Here is a 13,050-nt window from a genome sequence, read left to right as displayed (position 1 = left end):
CTTTTGTTGGCTTCGAGTCACGGCGATGTACATCAGGAAAGTTCTCCTCTATGACCTTGACTGGGCAACTGGAGTAGTCCGCATCCTCCTCTACCATGGATGACATATCCACGGTCGTTGTGAGACGCGACAGCACTCCTTCATCTATCATCAAGCACATCCGCAATCGGACAGGTAGTTCTATCGCGGGCAACGCTAAAGCTACCTTCCAATCATGAAAGGATTCCCGGACAGTCTCCTCGTCGAGTCCGTCGTATCCCTCTTGAGAGTTGAACACCTTAGAGGCGTAAGTTGTTTCAAGTAAACGGATCTGTTCCGGGCTTCCTGATAGACATCTCGAGAGGGCTTTTTGAATTTCTTCGTTGAGCGCTCGGAGGAATATCGGTATCAGCCGCTGTGAGTCTGGCGCATACGTCGTGCGATAGACGATAGGACCCCAGGTGAGGGTGAGGAAATCGCGTTCGGGCCCAGGAGGAAGGGATCGGAGCCCAGGTTCTGACCCGAGGCGATAGACCTCTTTCTGGAGAAACATATTGGCCGGAGAGTGAAAATGCTCTGGTTCTGTCATTTTCGAAGCTATCCCACTGGATGTATTAAAGCCTTGTAGATTAGCATTCTCAAATGGTAGCCAGTATACATTGATCGATCAGTATTTGATTGAAGTGAGGCTTCTGCCGATTCGGAGTCTGTGTCGTCAATGTGACATAGATGGGGACAAATAGTGCGTGACGGCAGACAGACAGTCATTTGAAGCATATATTTGTTTATTGGCGTAGGTTAAATGATAACTTCTGTCGTGAAGCTGTTTTTGCAGCGGTGACTAAAACATCGAGCAATGACGATGGTGGGATCTGTAGATCTGGCCTTGTTCCTCACTAAATTAGTTTCCCACCAGACCTCGGTTCTTCGCATGCGATTCTCCCCGCAATCTTCAACCTCACCCCTTCCAGTATTCTGTTGCAATCATAATGATATCCTCATGACCGGTCCTTTCTTCGGTTTATTTTAATTGTTCTTTCCAGACCCTATACCCGGTATTTTGCACTATGCTTCATTTCCGCACCGAGGGCTACAACGGCTGTGCGGTCAAGTACTCCCCATTCTTCGACAACCGGTTGGCCGTCGCCGCATCTGCCAATTTTGGACTGGTAGGAAATGGCCGGCTTTTCATCCTTGAGCTGACGCCGAATGGCATCGTACCTGCCAAATGGTATGTCTCATTGTCGACTATTCACAGCCGGAACTCAACATTGACAAGGTGATCAGGTTTACTACACAGGATTCTCTTTACGATCTAGCCTGGTCCGAAATCCACGAGAATCAGATCCTCACAGCCTCCGGCGATGGCAGCATTAAGCTCTTTGATTGCAATTTGGAAGACTTCCCTGTCCAGAATTGGAAAGAACATAATCGCGAGGTCTTCAGTGTCCACTGGAATCTCGTAGCCAAGGACACATTCTGCTCCAGCAGTTGGGACGGCACCGTCCGCGTCTGGTCGCCGCATCGGCCGCATTCTCTTCTCACCCTCCCCACACACAGCTGCACCTACTCGGCGGCATTTTCGCCTCATTCTCCCGATATACTCTCCTGCGTCACCTCCGACTCATACGTCCGCATCTTCGATCTTCGCACACCCGCTTCAGCATCTAACCACCTCACCCTCCAGATTCCCATCCACGCCGCACCGGCATCGCCGATTCCTGGTAAAGCCGGTGTTCCTCCTGCCGCATGTGCTCCAGCTGAAGCTCTCACCCATGATTGGAACAAATACCGACCATCCATCTTAGCGACCGCAGGAGTCGACCGAACCATTCGGACCTTCGACATCCGGGCCCCACAGCAGGGGCCTCAGGCGGTGATGACTGGACACGAATACGCAGTCCGGAAACTGGCCTGGTCGCCACACCTTTCCAATATACTACTTAGCGGTAGCTACGATATGACCTGTCGCGCATGGAGCGATCAGACCACTGCAGGACCTATGGGGGATGCCGATCCCATGCGTGGCGGTCCCGGCGGCCCGGTAATGGGCATGGAGCTGGGGCGTATGAATCGGCATACCGAGTTTGTTACAGGTGTTGATTGGTGTCTTTTTGGCAGTGAAGGATGGTGTGCGAGCGTAGGGTGGGATGAGAACCTGTATGTTTGGGATGTGCGAGCAGTGATGGGATAAAGATGCTATGATCTATTGTTCTCCAGTTCCACCTACCCTGTATTGGTTATTTAGATTACCACGAGATACCATTATGACACGTCTGCGGGACAGCGATTTCACCTTCCCAAAGAAATCACACGAATATGTGAAGTTCTGTGTCAACGAAATATCTCCCACAATTTTGTTTTCATCAAAATCAAGCCACGAGATCTATCCGATAAGGTAATGTGATCAAGATACATTATATGCAAGACGCTCTATTTCAAGACATGACTCGCCCATATAATGAAAGTATGCCATTTGCAGTCCAAGCTCACGCCGCTTCCACAATCAACATGTTATATCCATGGTCTATCCATCTTTGGGTACGAGGCCCGGGTATAGGTGGTGAAGCTGAGAGCTGCATCCTAGAGATACCCGCATCTCAACGACGTTCGGCGAAAAGCCGCAGGAGCAGAAAAAGGTTTGAAAAGTGAAAGAATGTGAAAAAGATGACCAGCTTATCTACTAGCCAGTCTCGCCTCCACCTTCCTTCTCTCGGCCTCCCTAGCAGCAGCAACCTCTTCCCGAGTAGCGTCAAAGGCCACATGCACCTGGTTGAACGGGTTCTCCTCGCTCTTGTCAAACTCCTTCTTGCAGAGCTCCACACGCTGATTTCTCCGCAACCCAGGGTTCTCCTTTTCGATCTCTGGCAGCCGGCGCGCCTCATACGCCGCATACGCCGCTTTGTACCGGCGCTCCGGGTGACGGTCGATCTTCGACGAGTCCTTGGCGGTCAGGGAGAGCGCATCTAGCGCATTATCGATACCCGAGGCGTTGAGCGCAGCAGCCTTGCGGCTGGCGGGCTCATCGTCCAGCTGTGATAAATCCAAACCACGAGTCTTCTTCTGTGCTTGCTTGGCGCCGGCACCTTTGGGCTTGGAGGGTAGCGAGGCTTCTTCGGCGGCGAGGAGGGCGTCTCGCTCGGCCTTCCTGCGAGCGGCTTCGGCTCTCTTGGCTTCTGCGTCTTCCCTATATTTTTGCAGATAACGGTTAGTACGCCGAGGCTTATCTATTAAAATGAATCAAAGAGACAAGATGAGGTGCCGCTCACTTCTTCGAGTTGCTCTTTGCGCCCTTCTGCCACTCCTTTTCCTCCTCAGCGGCTCGCTTGGCGTCTTCGACTGCCTTCTTGTTTGCGGCGGCTTCGGCTTTCTGTAATCATATCGTGGATCGTCAGTCTCAACACTCCGTAACCTGATATAGAAAACATGCTTGTGGCGATGGCAGAAAAAAAGGCGGGGGCGGGGTTGGGCTGCGAAACATACACGAGCCTGTCCGGCTGCTTTCTTGGAGTTTTCGCCGCCGGTTTTCTTTCCTCCCATTTTGAGCGCTTATTATAAGTCAAGTGTGAAAGCTCTCTGATGGAAGTGCAGACAAAGGGAAAGAGTTGTGCTTGACTATAGAGTTGTGGTGATGGCGAGTCATCCTATGGATACTTTTGCGGTTCCGACGGACGGCGGTGACTTAATGACTAAGCAGTCCATAGGGCTAAACTACCTAAGATAGTTATCCCGCATCCTTACCAAAACAGTTTACCTTGGCACTGGAAAGAAACCAAGAGATGAACAATGCGCTGCTAATGAGCTAGTGCCAAGACTCTATGGAGTAGATTTGATATTATTTGAACAGTCCACTGTGGATAAGGGCGAGACTCTCAAATAGAAGGAGAACAAAGCATTGAATGTGTAAAGTACCGTACCTAATGTAATCCGCAGCTGAGGTAAGGTCACCATCATGAGTAATTCTACGACTTTAGACAAGAGAGGTTTAAGTTTCTTGAACAGTTATAGGTTAAGCTTACGAAACAAGGCAGAAGGATAGAAGTGAGGCTGAGAGCTACTCCGTACTGCTCCACTAATCTTACATAGTAAAAGAGTACCTTATCAAACATGACAGGTCAAGACATGGTATAGTACAGTAGGATTGGGTTCTCCTAGTGATATTACCAAGATCAATTTGACTTCAACCTTCACTCTGAGAGTCTCTTTTTCTTAATCATTCCCCCTGTCCTGTTTCTTCTGTCATCACTACAGCAAACTCTGGCACAGATATGCAAGCCTATTATAGTGAATGCGCCGGTCTTACCGTTCATTAAGATAGTATATACACCCTCCTTTATTACACAATTTTCTGCCTAATGACTGCTTAGGGTGCTATTATACTTTACACACTGGCTTGGAACTTACACTTCTTATACTAGCCACAATCAGGTCCTTTCACATTAGCTGCATCATTGCATGTCTATCACTTCTTCCATCCTGCAGCTTATATTAGCCGTTATCGTACTGATGGCAAGTGTGGTGGATCACAGCCGCAGCCCTAGACCATTAATACTGCTTAATAGCTGCTTGTTCGGATTCAGCAACAGCCTTTCAGGGATTACGATTTACTATACTAGATTAGGGACCTCCATCGACGCGATCATAAGATTAAAAACCTTCAATGAGACTGTTATGCTAGAGGACTGTTATAGTATTATAGTCCCAGGGAGGAGGACATTGTCCCAGACATGAACTAGCTGGATTAATCAAGATTAAGGGAGGATCCTCCTCCTTGACAAAGTTAGCTTAAGAATAGACTACGAACATCTCCTCAGTACTAGCTCTATCTTAGCCTACTCGAGCAATTGAGTCATATTTATCATCATGCTCTACAGAGTAGACTGCGAATGAGTACAACGACTACGAGACCAAATCAACCCCCCTCGCAGCGTCCAAAACCTCATACAAGCCCCCCGCAAACCTTAGTTTAAGCTTATTATTTATCTCTTCCTTTTTAGTAGATATAAGGATAGCCCTAAGCTTACTATATTTTACTAATGATTTTACAAGAAATATATGAGGTTACTATAGTTAAATCTAAAGTTAGTTAAGATCATTCTGTCAACAATCAAGATAAGTTATGGGAGTTCTTTACTTTACCTTTCTCTCAGAAATTAGGGTTAAGGAACCTTGAATCTAATTAAAAAATAGTTTCGCTCTTTGAATTCACCGATAGAATGAGCACTCCGTAATAAAAAAAAAAGATTACTATAAAAAGGGTTAAAAAGAAATTTATTAAACATTTATTTTATTACAGTTCAGCCGGAAACAAAGATTATCCATGGAATCGAATTCGTTTCATTGACTCTAACATGATGAAGATAACAGACAAATGATTGACAACCTGTGCTCCAACCTCAAACAAACATTTAATGCACGCTCGGAATGGGACAAATGAAGAACAATTAAGGACTAAACTCCACATATTCTTAAGCATCGCTGTTATCGAATCCCGTCATGTCATACCATCATCACTATCTTGTCAAATTATCTTTCATATCATTCAACCAGTCATCATCTCAGAAGTCAGCCTCCAAATCGGTTGGCGCGATTGTCTCTATCTCATCCTTTGCTAGTGGCGAGGCCGGACACGTGGGTCCAGATCGCTCAATCACCAGGTCTAGATTTGCAGGAGATAGGAACATCTCCTGCAATTTAGCTTCCGGACTTTTCGAATTAGCGATACTCATGGAAGAGGACGTTGTGGAAGATACTGGTACAGAAACCTGAGGCGTGGGAGCAGCAGTGCTGGAGGACGATACCGTAACAGGTTCAGAAGCCACTGAAGGAGTAGCCTGTGTGGTTCTCGAGCTGGTCTCCTCCCTCACCGTTTCTTTTTGAAGAATGGAATTCTCAACAGTCATGGCAGGTTCTGCTGCCGTTAAAGAGAGTACAGTAGAAAAGCTCGGATGTTTTGTCCAGCTCGGAGTCGGATGTTGCTCCAGTGAAACGGTAGATGAGAGCACAGGTATGGATTCAATCATACCCCCGGGAAATGGTCGAAGGTGCGAAGAGGAGGTATGAGGTTTGACTCCAAGGGCAAGGTATACCACCAGCACACTCAAAAGGACAATTGTCACGTTGCGACGGTCACTAGCCAAGACCCGGATGTAGTTGATGAGCAGCGTATGCAGGTCGATTTCTTCCACTGACCTCGGAGAATACGTTGGGGGTGGCATGCCTGTAGCCTTCGCTGGCGTTGTAATTGCTGGTGCAGGAGATGAGGGGCGGGCAGCCTCGTCAGGAACAAATAAACTTGGTTCGTGAATCAATGGGGTAGGTGTATTCGTGCGCAATGGTTGATCATACAGCTCTGGGGTGATGCTGGTGGCTGGCTCCCTGAGTTGCGGCACCTGTAGCCTAGGGTCAGTGCTAGGGCGATCATTGTCCAAAAGTCGCTTTTCCAGCTCCCTCCTAATCTCAGACGGCAGCCAAAGGCCGACTTCGACATCCACCTTTTCCATCTCCTTCCAAGCTGCAGCCCAGGCACCAGCTCTCATCAGCCCATTCGCGGCGAAAACCTTGATCTCCCACTTCCTGCTCGAATCGTGCCTTGGAAATCGGCCTCCACAATCAGGGCACTCTTCTCCTTGCTCACCATCAGTGGCACTATCCTCCGTGGCCGACTGGTCACCCTTGTCCGATTCCGTGTCCTCATGTCCCAAAAAGTGACCATGATGGAGCCGTGGACGCTGGAGTTCCAAGCTTTCCAGCAATCGTTCCTCAAGCAGATCATACATATCCTCCGGGTGAGAGATAAGCACACCCCGGTCACGAACCACGCTGGAACCAACTTTCTCCTCCAGCAACTTCCATCTCCTCCAGTACTCTGGAGGCAGCACCTCTTTCAGTATCTTCTGGTCCGGGTACCCAATCAAACCTGGCACAGGCAGCGAAGGAGGAAGCAAGGTGCAGTGAAGCAAAACAAGCGGATACTCCTTCTTAACTTTCTGCCTCCCTGTAGATCCGGTAGGCGAGTAATAAGGCGATCTCTTAAGCGGAGACGACCCCGCTGAACGAATTGAGATATCCGACATCCGATGTCCACCCCTCCGCTTGGGCGGAGTCAGGAACTCGTCATCATCCTCATCCTCCGTATGCATCTGCATTGCGCGCACAGAACTGGGCTTCCGGAAAGCAGCCTCCCGTTGCCTGATTGTTTGTATAGACTTGAACTGTGCCTCCATCCTGCCATGACCGGGGCTATTTTGATTGATCCAGGAGTGGCGGATTCGCTCATCTGTACCGCAGCCGATCGCAGATTTCAGCTCGCTTGGGGGGTGGATCAGCACCGAATCGGGGATAGAGGAGATTGAAGAGCGACTGGATGCACGCGAGTCTGATGGAGCTAAGTCGTCATCGTCCATGTCATGACTAGATGTGTCGCTCGTGGAGTGTTGCGTTGAGGATTCCGATGAGTTGTACCCACAGTCCTGAACAGGCATATGAGCATCGTCGCTCAGTCGCCTTTCTTCCTCGCGATGTGGTGAATCTTCGTCGGAAGCCGTTTTTGTCCCATTGATGGGGGCTGGTCCGTCGGCTGAAGGGCTTGAGCCGAAAAGCGGTCCGTTTGGAGTGAAATTGGCAAATTCGGTCAAATGAGGGGCGTCGGATATATCCTCCATAATAAAGACATGGAGTGCGCAAGGAATATCAGTATTGACAGCAGTCTCTAGTCAAGAATGTGTCTGCTGTTGGTCGACTTTAATGTTGGGAATGCGACTTATCGGACACGGGTATCTATAAAGTAAACAGCGCTGCTAAACATGCAAATCATCAACGAAAAATGTTTGAAGATGGAGATGTATAACTTTTTCTCCTGAAGATAGAATAGAAGGAACAAATTGAGCATCCCATTGATGAAGAAACGGTCGTCCTTACAGCAACCACCTGATGAGTTGTTGCTGGTGTTTTCATCCTCTGGTTGTGCAGGGCAACCATGCATGGGGAGATGGCGGTCTACTCTACCTTAGCGACTGGTCAAACCTCCTTGATCAGCTCTGCTTGGCGCAAGGCTTCGTTCGATAGATGAAAGCTCTATAGGGCCTTTAATTATTATCTGACAGGGTCATTTACTCAGTATTCGAATTGGGAATTTCCGGAAATAGGAATAGCAGTTAAGCATCTACCCATAAACGTAGGGCCGTCTGCATTCTCAGCACACACTACAAGTGATGGTTGCATCCATCAATATTGCCAATGGGCTCAACTTAGGACAATGACTTTTAATTCAGTTTATAGATACGGAATGCGATCAGTACGCTGTCGTGAGGGTGATATGGTTTACCCCAGATCAGATATTTACAATACATGACGAGTGTTCGTTTGTGGCTACCTGACAAATGCTTGCTCGCTGAATCGAAGTATAGGACTGATGCGGAACGAAGTAAATAGCGGATTACGCTTGATTAAAATGCATATGCAAAGCCAAGGCGTTGGACGTGACTTTCTTCCACTCAATCATAACTGAAGGTGACAAACTACCGGTCGTATATTCATACAGTCATCAGATGTAAGGTGACATGAATTCATTCCGAAGGTCGGGTATGATTTTCGTCTGCGCTCATAAGAGGGTAATTCTGTTGTTCCTCAAAGTAATGGAGGACATCTTGCGGTAAATATTCAAGGTAAGGTAGAATTTCACCATTAAAGGGAAATGGAAAATGCTCTTGTTGTTGGAGTGCATTCACATCGACATCCTGGCTTTCTATAAAGACCCCACCGAAGTTTGAGCCCATGTTGGATTGTAGATGTGTCGATTGCAGATCTATATGGCTGTTACCTGCATGCCGTTCACTCTGTGCAGATGCCACTGTGTAACTGAAGTGAGAGGGTTGAGGTTGCAGTTGAGACGAGGGCGAAGAGGTGAGGCCCTGGGTGTAATTTGGTTGAGTATTTGATGTGTTATCTGCTCGGTTAGAATATGATGTATTTAGGCCCAGTAGAAGGTTGGCATCGGAAGCAGCAACTCGTCCAGGAGGGACAAGCGAACCGTATTTCGCGGAGCCATTAGAAACGGATGAAGACTGTGCCGCGCCCGAAGCTCGCGTCGTTTCCACTGACTGCGGATACGAGCTCGAATCTTGCGCCGGCAGATGGGGGTAGCTGTGACTATACTGAGAAGAATAGGTAGGTCTATTCGAGTCATAATTGGCTTGAGAGGCTGGCATCTGGTATAACAAGCTGAGATTTGGTTGAGAAGAGTTGGTGGCTCCAGTAAGAGCCCACCCAATGGCTAGGAAAAATACGTTAGCTGTCTATTTTGTGAAGTGCCGCTATGTCATGATTGTTATACCTTGCCCCGGGTCGATCCTCGGTGATACCCTGCCTTGCGTAGAGGAATTTGCAGCACTTGCTGCCTTTTTTGGCTCGACGGTGGCACTCAATGGTGACTTTGCTTGTCGGTAGGTGGAAGCAGCGGAGGGCGGAAGAGGAAATGTCTCTGTTGCATTTTCCATCTCCTCTTCAGTATAGAGTAATGGATCAACGATACCCTTAGCCTTCTGATCTAGAACTGTTAGAATATACCTAGTACCCTCCCAATATGTCTCAAGAGCCTTTAGGGCTTTGTAGCAACGCTGATAGTTTTCTCGGGCAGCGGAGGCGAGAAGTATATGCTTAGCGCTCGACTTCCGTTCCGAAGAAGAGTCCATATTTGGCATCACGAAGCCACTAGACTGGTCATTGAGAAGCGGTTGACACGGAGGGGAACCGGACCTCGAAGGGGGGGACGAATAATATGCGCTCTCCATGAGAAAAGCGCAAGCAGCAATGTACATTGGCTGACTCGTGAATGGATTGCCGATAAAGCTCTTCCCATCAACAAGCTCAGAGAAAGATAGAATATCGGCTATTGTCTTGGCTGAGGACATCGACAATTCTCTGCTGTTTGGGTAGAGATGCTGTATTGTGCCGCCGAACGAATTCAGGAGAGTCGGTTGGTGAAGGAGAACAATGAGGGTGTGAAACCACTTCATGTATGTTAGTTCAAGAGCCAAAATAATGTGGATGTTGGAGATTATCTCACAAAATGGAGAAGTATGAAATTTGTTCCTTCTTTCGCTTTCACGTAGGCCTGGAAATTGGCCGCATTAAAATGCAGTCTGGGTGACAATCGCTGGTAGATGCCTGGAAAAATATGTAAGTCTATGAGGGGACCAGATCCTTGGGGAGTAGGGGAACGATGACTGCCTACCTGTCAGATCACTTTCCATCCCGGCAAGTCTCTTCAATGTCTCTGCTGTGACATGGTTTGCATCCTGTATACCATTGATCAGATCCGTGACTCTTCCGTAAAGGTGTATGATGCGAATGAGTGGTGGGAACGGTGCAGGCCAGCCGTTCGATAGTTTCGATTCTGACTGTAGCGGGAAACATAACTCTATTTCCTCGTCCCGTAGCGTGACTGGCCTCCCAGTACCAGAGGAGATTACACGATCCAGGAAGAAAATGCTCCAGAACGTGTCGACTTTCTCACGCTCCCAGGCGCGATGGTCCTCACTATGATTCATCTCGGCGCTTGGGCTTAACGGGACTTGAGCATCATTGCTTTGATCATATTCTTCCTCCCGTAGCTGCCCTGCCCGTCCAGACACAACTGCACTTGGAGTCACGCCCCTCCGCCCATAACTGTGTTGCAGTCCCTGCAGCTTCTGCATTCCAAGATCCTGAGCCATTCGAATGGCAATACCTAGATACATCCAGAGACCACTGTCATGATTCGATCCGAATTGTTCGTAGGCCAGCAAAAGACAGGCTTGAACAACAGAAAGGGTGGGGCATGAAAGCGAGTCGACCAAGGCGCCCATTGCCCTATGGGCAAATGCCTGACCGCGGTCTGAGTTCTTCACGTCAGTCTCCAACTCTGAGCCATCGATAGAGGGCGCCTGAGGTGGGCCCAATAGTGGGTGTGGCGAAAATCTCGCAGCCAAAGCACAGACTGCGTCAACGAGCATGGTGTCAACTTTCTTATCCTTTAGGTCACGAAGAAACCGATCTCGCTGCAAGAATGGAAAACTGCAGCCCAGATGAACGAAAAACAAGTCGCAGAGGTGCATGACCAGGTTGCTGACAGGTAAAGTATCGTTTCGGTCATAGAACGGAATGGTATTCGCGTCTCGGAACTCACGGTTATCGATCAGCGAATCTATATGACCGATGCCTACGTTTCCAGACTTTGGACTTCGAAGAGGCGAAAGGGACTCTGTGATCGCTCGAAACCGTCAGAAGCAAGCGAAAACACTAGCCACAGGGGGTCATAAGCATAAAATGCTTTGAAAACATACCTGAAGACAACGACGTATTGCTTTTGCGAGACCCGCGCACCTGTACTACCTGCAGGCAAAATAAGCAAATGGGAGCTCCCGCAGCAAGAGGCTGGGCGAAAACACTAACCATCTGTTTGAAGCCAGGGACAATGGCTGTCGGTCCAAAATATCTAAAATAAGGAACGTGCGTGCGATGGCTTGAGCTTAGAGAGGTCCGACCTTTTGAAGATAATGTGAGTCAATGCAGCTGATTATACCAATTGTGACCGGGTTTCACCAATACAACATACTGCTTTCCGGACTTGCTCCCGTTGTATGGTGCTCCGACTCACGAATGTTGCTCAAGGGTGGTTCTCTTGACACAAGGGCATCCTGAGAGCTTGTATGATCGACCTTCCGGTCCAGGCCGCCGCCTGCGGATTGATCATACTGTAAAGGGCCATCTGGACTTTGACTCTTGACCGTTCGAGGGTTTGGTCTCTCATTAGCAGAGGGCAGAGGGGTGAGGCCGGGCGTTTGTGATGCGTTTTCTGAATGCGTTCGAGCGTGAGTCAAAGGTTCGCTATACCCTAAACAGACATGTTTGTAATCTAAGCAAGTTTTACACACTAGGGCGACAGGTCATCAGTAATAGCATCGATAAGTATATAAGTGCGGCATCAGCTTCTCACCTGGCTGTTCACCAGAGCATCTTATTTTCCGCTTGCGACATGTCCGACACCTATAGGAGCCAAATAAAGCTACGGTTAGCCCGGGAAAGAACATTTGTCATGAAGGCAAGCTTACGCCGCATTGACTCGACGGCGCTTCGGCTGGGGCTGTCCATCGCTTGAGACAAAACGTATTTGCCTTGCAGGAGGAACATTACTGCCGCCGTTCTTCACAGGAGACGAATGGCTCATTGCGAGCGAATATTCAGCCGTGGTCACAACACATGTCACATCCAGTAGTTGATCCTTCCCGACGCTGGAGCAATTGATCGGGACCGAGAGCCAGATCCCCGGGAGTTAGCGAGGGGCGCTAGGATTTCCGTAGATTCCGGCGACACAGATGAGGATAATCGATGGGACGGAGCACCAGCAGAAGAGAAAACTCCATGGACGTTGTTCAACTGTGCGGCGGGCGCAAGGTCGTAAGAGGGGGATGTGGGTGGTGAGGGGAAGGGCACGGTACAATGATTATTCTAATCAATGCGTCAGCAGGACTATAGGTCATGTATTGATCAAATATTATCTTTACTTGAACAGTCAGCGATTATCACCGTTGCATTTCCATAGCTCATCTCAAGCGACTATGCTCTTGTACCGAATTAGGATGGCCGAGGTTTTGTGCCCTTATTTGCGCAATGCTTGGCCACACTGGCTCCAAAAGACGCCGGACCTGTTCATAGACTGGTTTGATCACTCCGATGTAAAATAGCAGGGAGACAAAACTGGAATGGTATCAAATGTAAAAAAAGATACAGGTATATACTCCGTAGATAAAAATTAGGCGGAGAGCAGCCAGGTATGGATGGAGGATAGGTAAGGCAGGTGATGTGTTCTCCGTCTTCCGCGCCCTCGCTGGGGCCCCAAAAAAACTAGGGACCACCATGTGACCCTCCCCATGGTTCTAGATTCTACAACTTCTTGTCCCGTGATTCAAATATGTATTGATCTATTCAAACTGGGTCCAGCATACAGCTACTATCGATCAGGGCAATGAACCCGAATACTTCCTTATTTCTGCGATTCTGTAAATCCCCCGTTTCTCTAGGTTGCGGGTC

General features: G+C 48.5%; 4 protein-coding genes across 4 annotated transcripts; 1 reads left to right on the top strand and 3 right to left on the bottom strand.

Annotated features, from left to right (window-relative positions):
* Window positions 1-1,046: 1,046 nt before the first annotated feature.
* pex7 (putative peroxisome biosynthesis protein (Peroxine-7)) lies at window positions 1,047-2,618 on the top strand (the record flags this gene model as incomplete). The annotated part of the gene is made up of 2 exons (XM_747815.2): window positions 1,047-1,210; window positions 1,267-2,618. 2 exons carry the CDS (start codon window positions 1,047-1,049, stop codon window positions 2,171-2,173), a joined length of 1,071 nt encoding a protein of 356 aa, XP_752908.1. The 3' UTR covers window positions 2,174-2,618.
* Window positions 2,619-2,655: 37 nt separating this feature from the next.
* On the bottom strand, window positions 2,656-3,519 carry AFUA_1G15390 (DUF1014 domain protein; the record flags this gene model as incomplete). Its single annotated transcript, XM_747814.1, has 3 exons — window positions 2,656-3,166; window positions 3,249-3,349; window positions 3,463-3,519. The coding sequence occupies 3 exons, from the start codon at window positions 3,517-3,519 to the stop codon at window positions 2,656-2,658; spliced, it is 669 nt and encodes a 222-aa protein (XP_752907.1).
* Window positions 3,520-5,293: 1,774 nt separating this feature from the next.
* Window positions 5,294-8,022, bottom strand: AFUA_1G15380 (uncharacterized protein). The gene has a single exon (XM_747813.2). The coding sequence runs from the start codon at window positions 7,641-7,643 to the stop codon at window positions 5,538-5,540; it is 2,106 nt and encodes a 701-aa protein (XP_752906.1). The 5' UTR covers window positions 7,644-8,022; the 3' UTR covers window positions 5,294-5,537.
* A 28-nt stretch (window positions 8,023-8,050) lies between these two features.
* AFUA_1G15370 (Zn(II)2Cys6 transcription factor) lies at window positions 8,051-12,831 on the bottom strand. The gene is made up of 10 exons (XM_077803981.1): window positions 12,525-12,831; window positions 12,072-12,468; window positions 11,957-12,006; window positions 11,576-11,893; window positions 11,413-11,504; window positions 11,304-11,352; window positions 10,214-11,221; window positions 10,046-10,146; window positions 9,314-9,989; window positions 8,051-9,253 (listed from the first exon to the last, which is right to left on the bottom strand). Exons 2-10 carry the CDS (start codon window positions 12,185-12,187, stop codon window positions 8,547-8,549), a joined length of 3,117 nt encoding a protein of 1,038 aa, XP_077660150.1. The 5' UTR covers window positions 12,188-12,468; window positions 12,525-12,831; the 3' UTR covers window positions 8,051-8,546.
* Between the last annotated feature and the right edge of the window lie 219 nt (window positions 12,832-13,050).

The sequence above is a fragment of the Aspergillus fumigatus genome, chromosome 1 (assembly GCF_000002655.1).
Source record: "Aspergillus fumigatus Af293 chromosome 1, whole genome shotgun sequence".
Classification (NCBI taxonomy): Eukaryota; Fungi; Ascomycota; class Eurotiomycetes; order Eurotiales; family Aspergillaceae; genus Aspergillus; species Aspergillus fumigatus.
Note: the sequence above shows the minus strand (reverse complement) of the source record. Positions and strands in the feature narration are given on the sequence as shown.

Excerpts from the sequence above, each read along its gene's own strand:
- AFUA_1G15380 (XM_747813.2), bottom strand. The coding sequence starts at position 7,643 with ATGGAGGATATATCCGACGCCCCTCATTTGACCGAATTTGCCAATTTC.
- AFUA_1G15370 (XM_077803981.1), bottom strand. The coding sequence starts at position 12,187 with ATGAGCCATTCGTCTCCTGTGAAGAACGGCGGCAGTAATGTTCCTCCT. Across the intron at positions 12,007-12,071 it reads CGCCGTCGAGTCAATGCGGC|GTGTCGGACATGTCGCAAGC; the intron begins GTAAGCTTGCCT and ends TGGCTCCTATAG. Across the intron at positions 9,254-9,313 it reads GAGGATCGACCCGGGGCAAG|CCATTGGGTGGGCTCTTACT; the intron begins GTATAACAATCA and ends TATTTTTCCTAG.